Genomic DNA, 14,413 nt, shown 5'->3' with positions numbered 1-14,413 from the left:
AGGTATTTTCCCCTGTATTATTTAACATTGGAGATATAGTATATAATAGTTATTTTATTATTTTTATTTACAAAATATAAGCATTTTTTTTTCATTTTAGCCACAAAAAAAAAATTCTAATCAGCTCACTTTTAATATCAAAATTATTTTAATAGATATTGAAACTAAATTAGAAGTTATAATTACAATACAAATTCTTCAATGTTGGTGGTAAAAATTTAACTAAAATATCTAATTACAACAAGAAGTTCATATTTGGAAATCAAATCTTGTTGATAATAAATAAATTAAACAAACATCGTAGATGGAAGGCTACATTAGAATGAGATGCATATAAATTATTACTTCGATTTATTTGTGATGATGTTTGATTTAGAAGGCTACCAAATTGACCGAGTCCATTCACTTTTTATTAATTTCCACTATAATCTAAAACTCATATGTTACATATTTTTATCTTTTATTCCATAATTTCCTATATTTTCTATGTTATGGTGGTCCAAAAACACACACTATTTGAAATACATTAGGTTTAGGCTTTAGTTTCTTATATGCAAGCCTAAAACTTGTAGTATAATCTTCCTAATGACATTAATTTTACATATTAAAACACAATAAAATAAAAGAAAAATTACGACCCATTAAATATCACTTTCCTTCTATTATTGGTGCTACACTATTCTGAAGTTTGTAGCTCCAAACCAAAAGGAAACACTCCCTTGATAATGTAAATTAAACATAAAATATACCACCAAGATAATAAGTATGAAATTTAAAGCCAAAAGGGGAACACAGAGAACACAATCATCAACAATCCTACCCAAAGCTTCATCCGAATCTTTGCATGTTGCATGTATATGCGCAACAAAGAAAGAAATATATAGAGATCTCACAAAGCCTACCATCATCATCATCATCATCATCTTTCTCTCACTACCACTACCTAGTTCCCACTCCCTGCCACCAAGATTTTGTTCCCATCCCTTGTACCACTCTTCCAACTCCTTTTTATATATTACAATCCACACACCAATCCTCCCCCATCTCCCTTTCCTCAACCTCTCTAATGGCTCATCTCCTCTTCTTATCCTTCCTAATTTGCAGACTAATCCCTATTGTAGGCCTCACTCTTCACTCCTCCGACCTCCTTCCTTTACAACTCCACATCCATCCTTCCACCACCTCCTCCGTCTCCACCGACTTCGGCGGCACCACTCACTCCACCCCTCTCGCTATTCTTCACCCGACCTCCCCCCACGACATCGCAATTCTCATACGCACTTCCTACCTTTCTCCTCATCCTTTCCCCATCTCCGCCCGCGGCCACGGCCACTCCATCAACGGCCAAGCCTCCGCCCCTCAAGGTGTTGTCATCGACATGAGCCGAGACTCGGTTATCTCCGATCTCACCCATGATAGGCCACTACCCTTCTACTCTTCTACTCGTCATGAGTATTACGTTGATGTTTGGGCCGGTGAACTCTGGATCAATGTCCTTTCTTGGACTCTCGCCAACGGCGGCCTCGCCCCTAAGTCATGGACTGACTATCTCTATCTTTCTGTTGGTGGGACTTTGTCCAACGCCGGCATCAGTGGCCAGGCCTTCCACCATGGCCCTCAGATCAGTAACGTCCATGAGCTTGATGTTGTCACCGGTTAGTTATTTGTTTAGTTTTTTGAAATAATATTTCATTTTCTTTGACAATATTTGCTCAACTTAGCATGCATCATAACTCTGTCTATATTTGTATGCATGAAGGAAAGGGTGAACTCGTCACCTGCTCTGACGACCAAAACTCTGAGCTATTTCATGCAGTTCTGGGTGGTCTAGGCCAGTTTGGAATCATAACCAGAGCTAGGATTGCTTTGGAGTCTGCGCCACAAAGGGTAAGAAGAGATGTTTATATGGTTGGCATGGACGTGCATGTGGCTTGATTGATTTAGTTGTTGCTTATTGGGTGTGGTGGTGTAGGTGAGGTGGATTAGAGTACTCTACTCTAACTTCACTGCTTTTACCAAGGACCAAGAACGACTCATCTCACTCCACTCTGATTTCAAGAGATTTGACTATGTTGAAGGATTTGTGATTGTGGATGAAGGGTTGATAAACAACTGGAGGTCATCATTCTTCTCTCCTAGTAACCCTGTGAAGATGAGCTCTTTGGGTGGTGCAAATGGTGGTGTCCTCTATTGCCTTGAAATGACCAAGAACTATAACGAGTATAATGCACACTCCGTCGACCAGGTTTGGGTCCTTGAAATTAAAATGCTTATGTTTATGGTTCCACCACATGGGAACATGGAATGAGATCTCTATGTAGATCTTATTCCATCACCTTTCACTACTTTAAGACAACCTTTACCGCCGAACCTAAATATTATATGAAAAAAAAAATTATTTATTATATATTCATTTTGAAGGATGTGGAGGAATTGCTGAAGGAACTAGACTTCATTCCGGCTTCGATTTTCACTACTGATCTCACTTACCTTGAGTTCTTGGATAGAGTTCATAAAGCCGAATTGAAACTCCGCGCAAAGGGGTTGTGGGAGGTGCCTCATCCATGGCTCAATCTCTTCGTCCCTGCATCGCGCATTGCCGACTTTGACCTTGGCGTTTTCCGTGGCATCCTGGGCAACAAGACTAGTGGCCCCATTCTCATCTACCCCATGAACAAGCACAAGTACGTGATTGACTCATTATTCTCACATGCTTCTTGCTTGCATGCATGGAATATTATTATCTAAAACAGAAAAGAAAGCTCTTATTTTTATTATATTTATTAATACTGTCTTGACTCAAAACGGTGGAGAACGTTAATTAATGATAACTAATATAATATTGCATGATGATTTGATCAGCCTCAATAGATGGCCTGCTCTGCCCATCGACATAGGACGGTATTATTAATTAAGGTTTGCGTTCATGCCGACCAACTTATTTAAAATATAAAATGGAGGTTGATTAATTTCCTGTTTCTGATCTGATCCCACCCATTTAGATTGATTAGCACTGGGAAGTTCACTTTTCCTTTACCAAACTTGTTTATATTAAAAAAAACCCAAAATTAGGCAGGCATCTGGTCATCACTAATATCCATCCTGTATAACTTTAAATATATCAATTGATAAAAAGATGAAGCCTCATTATACAGTTACTCTATACCATCAGGTGGGATGATAGGACCTCGGTAGTTACGCCTGAGGAGGATGTATTCTACTTGGTAGCATTCCTCCGTTCGGCTTTAGATGATTCCGGCGAGCCAAGCAAGACCTTAAAGCATCTCAGCCGTGAGAACCAGGAGATACTGGAGTTTTGCCGGAAAGAAGGCCTCAAAACCAGACAGTATCTTCCGCACCATGAGACTCAAAGTGAGTGGCAGCATCACTTTGGTCGTAACTGGGACCGGTTTCGACATCGGAAAGCTGAGTTTGATCCCAAGTTCATTCTTGGCACTGGCCAAGGGATCTTTCAACCTTCTTCACTTCCATACTCCTCTTTGTTCTTTTCATAAATAACATACAAAACGGCCTTTATTATGCCAGAAAGATGATGCACTGCATGCAACATTAATAATTGGCTTTTTGGGGGTCATTAACACACAAGAGGTAAGAGGAATGTTGGAGCTCTGGGTTAATGACAATTTAATGAGCTGTAATGTCTTGTGAGCTTGTGTCTAGAGCTTCCAGACAAGACAGATTTACAACCATGAGAGGTTTCTTTTGCAATTCCAGCACTGGCCCACCCTCCCCTCCTCCTAACTAACGTTATCTTTCTTCATTTTTTTGTTTTTGCCCCTTACTATACTTTAATGTAAATTTGTAGAAAGAAAGGATTTACATTTCATTGGTTTCATTTCAATTTGTGATCTGAATGCTGACGGTGGGAAAAATATTTTGGCTTATAATATCATGATCAGCTCATCATGTTGACATCCACTTCTCGTGTCCTGATGACACCCAACATGTTTTTTAAGAGCACTTGTGGGTTCTTGATCTAAATTAATGGTGCTCATGCTGAAATGTATGATGATGCAACTCTCTGATGAGTATACTGTCTGTTCCCTCAAAAAGTTGGGAGCTGAGTTACAAATGGGCACAACAGGTTATATTTTAGGTCATGATGTTGATAGATGGGTTTTTCACTAGGGACAAAATGGGGTCATTTGATTTATCTACTCACTCATTATTATAAACAAAAGAATATGCATTTCCTTCTAATAATGCATTGTCTACCAAAAAGTTTTATTTTATTATCTTGTTCATGGATTATAGCTATAATTGGATAAGAATTTCGTTATGTGTCAAATTTTGTTTGGAAGGAGGGGCTAAAATGTTATAATTGCCTCTGACATGTATGCTGTTCTATTGGCCAGACTAATATATTTATGTAAAATAGACTTTTGGAATGTGCCAATGTGTCATAGTGTGATAGTTGTGGATCCGTACAATATGACTGGTGTTAGTTTTACTGGTGAAATAAGAGGGGAAAATTAAAGGAGAAGAAATAAGAGGCAAGATATGTGGGGATTTTTTTTATTTTTTATTTATAACTTTTAGGGCAGGCCAGAGACTGGTGTTAGATATGTGGGGATTCAGTTGATGACTTTTAGGGCAGGCCAGAGACTAACCTAGGTAAATTCATCAGTTCAATTTGGTTAGCCCTTATTATTTCCTTTCTTAATAACCAATTGAACACTGAATTAATTACACATTACTCATGCCACCGAGTGCAAAAAAATAATAAAAATAAAAATCCAATTTTTTTTCCTAACCCTAAATCAAATATTAGAAACTAAGTTAAATATTACATATTATCTTTCTGTGTTTGAAGCAATATTTTAAAAAATGTATAAATAATTATATTAAAATAAACGTTGTATAAAATATCCGACATACACCAGATGTTTGATGCAAATCAAAATGCAACATATGGGCCAAAATTTTTGCTTTTTAAAACTTTAATATCTTTCGTTGTTACTGGTACACAAAAAAAAAAAAAGAAAAAAAAATCTTTTTATTTGTATTTTTTTTGGTGCTCTTTATATCATGGCATTTAACTTACCAATGTTGGTTTGATTTACATAAAATGATTTGGGAAATTGTCTTAAAATTAATTTTTTTTTTTTGGTTAAACTATGTATTTTGAGTTAGAATTTGTGGTGTTATATTAAAATAGTGGGGTGTTGGTTTGTGTAAGTTATAAGTTTACTATTAAAGTATTTAGATGGTCTTGTATCTAAAGTTGAACAAGTAGAAAGTAAGTTAAATATAGCAAGGAATGAATACTTTGAAAAGTTACTTAAGAAATGACTAGATAAAAAAAATTACTAAGGAGCCTTTTTTTTACAAGGAATGGAATGGAAAGGTGTAGCATTGTAATGAGAATGAGAGGGATTGTGTTTGGTTGGAAGGATTGACGATGTTGTAATACCCTGAACTTTTGGTTAAATGTTGGAAAAATATATTCAGGGTATTACTACAGTTGCGGTAAGACTTTTCTACATAGAAATCTTGTTGAGAAACCCCAAGTGGGAAAATAAGGACCTAAATGTAAAAGTGTTAAAAGATTTTGGCTTAAAGAGTAATAAAAAAAGGATTGATATGAAATGTTTCTCAAACCTAAGGACTGAAAGGTAAGGCGGTAGGGACCATTTTTAAATACTGTGTTATACTTCAGGGACCATTGGATAGTTTAAAAGGACCTTTTTAGAATACTATTTCATGATTCAGCGACCATTGATAAACTTTTCAGGGACTGTTTTGTAAGAAATTATATTTTGAGGGACTAAAAGTGAATTTCGGCTGAAAACATAAGTTGGAGAAAAATCTAGATTTTTGATGGTTTTGTTCATCTTCTTCTCCATTTACTACAATAACCCGAGAGAGGAAAAGAATAATTGAAGAAATGAAAAAATTGGAGGTTTTTAAATAGAGGGACTTGGAGATCGTCAGATGGAGCTCGCCGGAGGAATAGTTTTACATGGTAAGAGCTTTTCTTGGTGTATTTTTAATGAATGAGAGTGTATGTATGCATGTTTGTATATGTATTGAATTTGATGAAAATGATAATGGATTTGAAGAGATATTAATGAGAATGATGAATTTGTTATTGTGAGATGTTTAGATGTTGGAAAACCTTGTATTCATGATGAATCTAGCTTGAATGGAGGATGAGATTTTCGGGTTTACTGTAGTATTACTGTAGCACCGAGATTAGTGTTTGGTTTGGTTAATTAATTGATGATGATGATGATGATTAAGATGTTAATGATGATGGTTGGATTGGAATTGGTTGGGTATAGCCAAATTGATTTGGTTAGATCAAACTAAGTTGGAATTGATTTGGTTGAGTTGAATTGAATTGATTGAGTTGGGTTTAATTTGGTTGAGTGGGCTTGATCAAATCAAGTGAAGTGTATTTGATTTGGTTTGGTCAAGTTCACTTAAATGAAATGGAATTGGGTTTGGATGAGAATTGGAGTGGTTGGGTTCAATTGAATTGATTTTGGTCTAAGTTTGATCAAATCAAGTTGAGTGTTTTTGGACTTGAATTGATTGGTTAAATTGAGTGGATTAAGACTTATTTGGGCTTGGTTTGGATGTTGGGCTAAGGATTTGGGCTGAACCAATTCAAGGAAAATTTGGGTTCAGTTGAACCAAACTGGTTCAGCAGATTTTGTACAAGAATTGGAGTTGGTTCAAGGCTTGTTGGCTAGATTGAGGTTGGTTCAGTGAAATTGAGTTTGGTTCAGTGAAATTGCGCTTGGTTCAGTGGAATTTAGGTTAGTTCAGATTGGTTCAGCAGTGTTTACCCTAAATTGAGTTGGTTTAAGTGCAATTGAAAGCTAGTTGGATTATGCAAGGTCGGGTTTTAACCGACTGGAGTGAGTGGGCCCAATAGAGAGTCTATTATTGTTTTCTTGTATTTTCTCTTAGGTTTAATTGTGGTATTTATTTTTTTTATTATGTTATCTTGTTAGGTGTTGTTCAGTCTTGGGAGAGAGTTTCAGGTCTAGCAAGGAATCCAAGGACAGCAGGTGAGTTGATAGTGACTATTATTTAAATTATTGGATAATTATTATTATTTTGAAAATAATTATTTAATTATTATTATTTTGATATAATTATTTAATGGTTAGTATTTTGGAAATGATGGTTTAATTATTTCATTTTATTATATTTAATTGCGTATACTATTGAAATATACTTATATTTATTATTATTTATTTTCCGTTGATGTGCCATGACGATCGTATTGCTATACATGATTTTGTATAATTATATGTATTTTCAAATAGTGAAAAATACACGTATATATGATTTAATTATTTAGTTCATGTTTTTATTTTTGATGGTTACATATGTTTTGATTTGGAATGATTTGTGAAACCATATGAGCATATTAAAATGTTTTATCGGCATTGTTTGTGGAATTGGTTTTCATTCCTTATATAGGAATGCTATCATGGATCTGGACTTTACTGGTTTATGCATTGTTATACTTTTGGCATTGGCTTTGTGGAAAATAATGTTTATTTCCGAGATGTGAATGATTGTCCTGGATAAGGATCCTGTGTTATGATTTATACCGATTGTATTATTGCTATGTCTATATGATGGTTTGGATGGTGACGGCGGGCTAAGGGCCGACTACTGCAGTAGTGGGTTCCCACGAGTCAGCCTTTAGAGGTGGCGTGGTGGACCTGAGTGTTGATTTGTCCAGATCAGGTGGGAGCATAGAGCCCTGATTGGATGATACATCGGGATCTCGGGGTCACCACATGGGACCGATGGGCCAATGTCAAGGTTATGAAGACCTTGGCGGCTCCCAACCTAGTCGTGGCGATGGCTAAGTCGGGGAGGAGAGTTTTCAGGCTGTGGATTTGAGGACGGTTTTTATATTACTTGTTAATTTGAATTGTAATGAGGGGGCGAAGCCCAGCTGTCACTCTTAGGAGGGCAGTCTCTCACAATAATTTGGATTTTTGGAAAAATTGATTTAATGTTGATTTGTGATGAAATTAAGTTTCAAAAGCTCTTTATAGTTGTATTTTACCAAAATTTTGGTCTTTGTGAAAGTTTTGAAATTATTTGTTAAAATTGATCTTTATATGCTTTATGTACACTACATTTACTTATTTAAAATTATTGAGCCACTATCGACCAACTGAATGTGCTGTAGCTGCAGGAGCAGGACCCTAGATTGCCTGATCGAGTTTAGAGCTAGTCAGGGTTGAGTCCAGACTGCAGTGGGTCCCTTTTTTTTCCTATTTATTGATGTCGTGATCTTGTAGTGGTTGTACCCGCAAATTAGAGTAATTATATTTGTTATATTTATGTATTTGAACCATTAGTTGGTGTAAAGTTGTACATCGAAATCTGTAAGTCTGATTTTGTTTTAAAACAGGGTGTCAATTTCCAGTTAAAAAGAAATTTTTAATTGATGGGTGCCACATTTACCTTGGTAGAAGGGGTGGGTGTGACAGATGTAGTTTATTGGGAATAAGAAAAGTAAAAAAAAGAAAATATGATAAAATGACTATTATGTCTTTTATACAAATGAGTTGTGAGGATTATGTTTTTAAAAAATGTTTAAGTATTAAACTAAATTAATCATTATAAATAAATATTTAATTTTAATAAGCCACCAAATCTCAAATTTTTTTTTGTTAACATCAATATTTAGCAAATAATTAATTATAATAAATAATTAATTACCAATTTTAATATACTTTTAAATAAATATATTATGAATCATAATAATTATTTTTTTAGCCGTTAATATTGATTAATTTCCAAATTTATTATTAATATTATAATAAATAATTAATTACCTAATCTATATAACTAATTACAGGAGATAGGTATTTACACAAGGGCAATATGGTCATTTCATGAGTAAGGAATCAAGAATCCCCCCATTTTTCTCATGATTGTGAATACCTCTCCACAACCCCTTCACTCCTTCCTCAATCCTCTCCCACTCTCATTACTCCACATCCAAACAAATGCTTACCCAATGTAAAGAGTCATTCCCACTCCACTCCTCTAAACCAAATGCCCCCTAAGAGAGTTAAAAAAAAACTAATGAATAAGTTAAATCACAAATTAGCATAATTGCTATCTATCTGCCATTTTTCTTTCAAATACTTAAAAGTAAACAAAATAGTTTGTTTTATTCCTTATTGATGATCAATGGATATGATTTGTTTGGGTCCATTATGAGATTGAATATATGTAAGAAAAACATTAAATCATGATTAAAGAAATAAAAAGAGTTGAGCCCCATCTTCTTTCTTTTCTGCCACTAACATAAATCCTAAAAAACTAAATCTAACATTTCTTAACTAAGGAAAACGCCAACATAAGTGATATTAGAGCCCAGAAAAGTAGGGTTTGAAGTGGAGATCACCATCAAATCAAGGAGGTATATTTCGACTATCTCAAACTTTGGACCCCACCCATCTTAAATAAAAAAAAACTCCCCACCTCCATTAAATAAGGGAAATAAAACGGTTGCTCTATCTTCTTTCCTAAAGCCATGAGCTTTCTCTTTCATTTGTTTCTTCACTAACCGGAACTCTCTATTCCTTAGCCTCACCATCAACCTCACCATTAGCCATGCCATCACCTTGGGTGTGGAGCTTCAAAAAGGTGATTCGCCGGTCAAAAACTTCATCTATCTTCCTTTGTGCCTCCTTTGCTTGGTGAGCCGATGAAAATCATACACTTTTTCCCTTGCATGCCATGGAGCTAGGAGCGGCCTCAAGGGCTTGTTGTCAGCCTAATTTTCGCCATCCAACCTTGTAAGCTTTTTGTTTGAAATTTTTTTCTTGTTCTTGCGAATTAAGTTGCCTAGCTTGTGGGTAAAAAGAGATTATGCTAGCATATTATATTTTTTTTTAGTTCTTCTTTGCTTTGCTAGTAAAGGATATTAGTTTGTATTGAATAGCATGTGTCTTATTTGTCTACTTGGCTAATTGCTTAGTTTTGGTTATGCCCACAAGGTGTTTGTTGAAATGTCATTTCCCTTGAAACATGATTTTTGGCTATGGTATGGCTAAGTTATCTTGTGATTAGATGTTTAGTGTTAGAGTAGAAAGTGAGTCTTTAAATTTTGGCATGGGTTTTGATCCATGTTTTGGGTTGTGTTAAATTATTGTTTTGAGCTATTAGATTTTGATTATGCTTTTAGGGTTGTTCAAAAAGGATTGATCTTGTCTTCGAGTGGGAGTTAGATTTTTGGTATCTCCAGGTAAGTACACCACATATAAATATGTACATATATGTATATGCAAATTTTTTATTCCCAATAATCATCTACGTAATTATTTAATTAACTTGGCTTTTACTGTTAAAATTATTCCAAGGCTAATTTGTTACTATGTTTAATCATCATTTAGTAATATTATTTATTTATTTTATTTGTTTTATGATATTCTGTTTAATTAGAGATTTTTTTGTCAACCTACACCAATAGTTGTTAATTTAATCATTCTATGGATTCATGATATTTTTTTAAGTTACTTTATTTATTTAATTTATGATTTCTTGGATTGGTTTGGGTTGCTGGAAAAGTGTTTATCTATATAATGTTTTTCTGATTAACTATATTTGTTATAATGGTGTTTCCAAATTTAAATAAATTTTTATATTGTGTGGAATATCGTGTGAATTGATATAATTGGATTAATTTTATTAGAAAACGGGATCACTTAATTTTCATATTATTGCATTGACGATAATTTTGGACCCAACATATTTTGTTATAAAAACTCGTAGTCCCCAATTAACTGTGCATTAACCCTGTTATTGGGGGTGAAACACTAACCGTGTTGATACGTACTTCTGACACAGAAACTATAGTTTTGCACCGTTCCGTCGGTGAAGAATAACGGCTTCTGATATTTTGGCTCGGGTTACCGAGGGTAAACCTATGAGTTCTGAAATCCGACTCGGGTCACCGAGTTTAAATAAATGAGTTATGATATTTTGTTTTGGCATTAGTTGTTGGGGAACATATATGCTTGTTATTTTGGTAAACTAAATCTGTTATGATTTATTTCTGATTTCTGGATTTCACTTTGATATTTATTCTGTTTTGTTACATTTTATATGTTTTTAGAAATTATTGAGTTTTTGTGATCCCGATATTTTTAGTAGTTACTTACTGAGCTCCCAAGCTCATAATTTTGTTGTTGATTTTTTTTCAAATCCGAAGTGAATAGTGCAATAGGCATCTAAGTGGGCTAGTGAGTTATTATGTTTCTGTTTCTAAATTTGAGTTAACTGTCTAGTTGTGTGAGTATGAGAATAATGTATATGACACTAGCTTCTATTGGATGTTGAAATTCTAAACTTTGTGTTTCCCATTGTGTAATTAGATTCTGAGACCTTGTACGCCTACTGGGTCTCGGCACACCGGGTCTGGTAAGCCGGGTTCGGGGCGTGACACAAACTCTGCAACATGTCTTGGTTAGCGAGAAATATGATGATTGGAGTTTGAAGGTTAAAACCTTCTTAATTTCACAGATCTATGGGAGATAGTGGAAGAAGGTTATGGGAGAAACCTAAGTCATTGAGAAAGGTAGAAGTCGATGTTAGTTAATATCTTAAAATTGTACAAAACAATCAAAGCATGTAGAAGTAAGAACAAAATTGCGATATCATCTAATCGATTTATTTAAAAAAAAAGTGGATAAACCACTAATTTATTAAAAAAGAGTAGAACAGAAACAAGAAAACCTGAAAAATAGTACAAGAACCACTGAAACAAATAACCCTCACCAGAGATGATGGAAGCAAAGAAAAACATAGAAAAACAATTTGAGGAGTTGGGGAGGGGAAGCAGCAAGACGGACAAAGGCAACTATCTAGAGACACAAGCCTGTCTTAGCTGCAACGGGAAGGGGATTACTCATGGTCCAAGTTGTGCTCTGAATCCTCAGGAAGATCTGTGACTCTTGTGGAGAGCGCGCTTTATCTTTTGCGAGGCTTCCGATAAGGTTTGTCGATGTGCATGAGAAACTGCAAAAAAACCAAGAAAGGAGAGTCTTGGCAACTTTAAGAATAATAATAAACTGAGGTAAAGCATTCAATTGAAAAATTGACAATGAGACTAATTATGTAAAGATCAGAAAAATTATATTAGTAAAATTGATAATGAGTTTCATTGTCAATTTTTCGCAATTTACAATTTCACTAATTTACAATTTACAATTATATAACAAAATTGGTTTAATCAATTTGATGAACACCCTAATTTAATGAATATTAATTAAGTAAAGATCTAAAAAAAACATTTGGATGTTTTAAATCTATTCCTTTCCTTTGATGTGCTAAATTTGTTACTCTTATCATCTTAGATCTCTAGTGTCAAACAAAGGTCCCACACCTATAGATTACATACCGGAATAAAGAAACAACCTCCGATTTCTCTCCGAAATAATAGCAAGGGTTAGAAAAGAAGAGAGAGATTATAGAATTAATCTTGTAAGAGAATAGAGTTGATTGATTCTCGAGTTAAAGAGAAGTCATATTTATAGAAACTTTATACAACATGATAAACATTATCCTGTTATAATGTGTCCTAATAGAAATATAAGTTGTAAAATAACCAAAACCACTTTTGTCTTCAACTCCTTATAATTTTGATTAATTATTTTACTCCATCTAAATCTAATCAAAATTTAAACATGAGACAAAACCGTAAACTAATTTACAATTTTACTTCATGGGATGAAGTGAAATTGTAAATTGACAATTATATTCAAATAATTAAAACAAGACTAATTCCTAATTCCTTTAAGGGTGACTCTATATGTTGATTTGGATTGGCAATGAGAGAATACCAAAGGACATGGATGACATCTAACCAACCTCATGACCCAGCGTTATAGCCCAAATAAACATGAATGAGTAGATCATTACAAACCTTTTTGATTATAATTACCATATGTGTATATACATTTCGTTCTTATATCGCAACTTCGTGAGAGCCATGATAATCGTCAAACTCACTAAGCTCAATTATATGCAATTAACCATAGTAGAGTAAGATTACCAACCTACCCTTTGTGGCCCAAACAATTAGTTTGACTACCTTGGCCAAGGTCTTCTAATCTCAATTACTCATCTTAGCATAAAATAAACTCATTTACTTTTGATTGCCCGATATAATTGTATTTTGAAGTTGGCCTTACCAAAGAGTAAACCGAGCTGAACTACTCTAATAACAGACTAGACATTACAAGCATATCGTGATCATGATACCTCAGGTCTATGGTCAACCCATATGATCACAACCAATAATCCCAATAATTAATTGTCAAAGAGTGAAATCCATGTGACTGAATTGTTGCGAGTCATGTTCAAATACACCAATCTCATCGATGTATTTATGGTATATGTTCCCACTATCCTATAGTGTTCAACTTGCATTCCTTTTCAAAGTATATACTATGCAAATCCTTATAAATCGTTAACACCCAATTAAAGATTCTCTGATTTGTGAACTATTTAAGTTTATAAGTAGTAAACCCTTTAAGTATATTCCTCCTTATCCCATATAGAGTAGAAGGTTTAACTTAAGGCACAAGGACCATAATATTTAAAACTAATTAAAATTACAACACAATATTTACATGAATATTAAAATAATTGCCTATTATTAATAATAAGAATGTATAATATAAATGAAATGGCTAATACAAGTATCCTTCTTGGCATTTGAGGGCATAATTCTAAAAAATCTCACACTTGCACTCAATGCTAACAATTATGGTATCTTACACCCATGTTCTCATGATATCTATCTAACAAGGCTTGTGATAGTGGCTTAGTGAGTGAGTTCGTTAAGTTATTTCCTGAGATTATTCTCTGCACGATTGCGTCACATCTTTTAATGATCTCTTGAATGTTGTGGACTGCCACTTGATATGTTTGGATTTTTTTTTTGAGATCTTGGTTTCTTACTCGTTGCTATAGCTCTATTTTTGTCATAATAAAGTGATAACCGGAGTTCCACATTTTGAACCACCTAAAGTTCTAGCAAGAACTTCTTAATCCAAACGCTCTCCTTGGTAACCTTTGAAGAAGGCATATCGTGAGCCTCAATAAAGGAATTTGCAGTGGTACCTTGCTTAGAACTCTTCCAGCTTACTGTTCCACTATTGAGAGTGAATATAAATCATGAAGTGGATTTCTAGTCATTAATATCGAATTGTAAGTCCAAATCTGAATAACCATTAACTCTTAACTCTCTATTTCCATAAATTAGAAGCATATCTTTAGACATTCTCAACTAATTTAGAATGCACTTCACAGCTGTCTAATGCTCCTTCCTTGGGTTAGCCTAGAACTTGCTCATAACGCTAATAGCGTGATACACCCTTGCGTATGTGTACCGCAA

General features: G+C 34.4%; 1 protein-coding gene across 1 annotated transcript; it reads left to right on the top strand.

Moving 5' to 3' along the window:
- Positions 1–1,066: 1,066 nt before the first annotated feature.
- LOC120267297 (cytokinin dehydrogenase 5) lies at positions 1,067–3,515 on the top strand. Its single transcript, XM_039274962.1, has 5 exons — positions 1,067–1,655; positions 1,760–1,887; positions 1,973–2,245; positions 2,422–2,684; positions 3,173–3,515. The coding sequence occupies exons 1-5, from the start codon at positions 1,067–1,069 to the stop codon at positions 3,513–3,515; spliced, it is 1,596 nt and encodes a 531-aa protein (XP_039130896.1).
- Positions 3,516–14,413: the final 10,898 nt, after the last annotated feature.

The sequence above is a fragment of the Dioscorea cayenensis genome, chromosome 8, assembly GCF_009730915.1.
Source record: "Dioscorea cayenensis subsp. rotundata cultivar TDr96_F1 chromosome 8, TDr96_F1_v2_PseudoChromosome.rev07_lg8_w22 25.fasta, whole genome shotgun sequence".
NCBI classification, from domain to species: domain Eukaryota; kingdom Viridiplantae; phylum Streptophyta; class Magnoliopsida; order Dioscoreales; family Dioscoreaceae; genus Dioscorea; species Dioscorea cayenensis.
The sequence above is the reverse complement of the archived record's forward strand: the minus strand, read 5'-3'. Positions and strand labels throughout refer to the sequence as shown.

What these genes read in the sequence shown, in the direction of transcription:
- LOC120267297 (XM_039274962.1), top strand. Translation starts at nt 1,067, where the DNA reads ATGGCTCATCTCCTCTTCTTATCCTTCCTAATTTGCAGACTAATCCCT. An exon ending in TGAGCTTGATGTTGTCACCG is followed by an intron (nt 1,656 to 1,759) that starts GTTAGTTATTTG and finishes GTATGCATGAAG; the next exon opens with GAAAGGGTGAACTCGTCACC. An exon ending in TGGAGTCTGCGCCACAAAGG is followed by an intron (nt 1,888 to 1,972) that starts GTAAGAAGAGAT and finishes GTGGTGGTGTAG; the next exon opens with GTGAGGTGGATTAGAGTACT.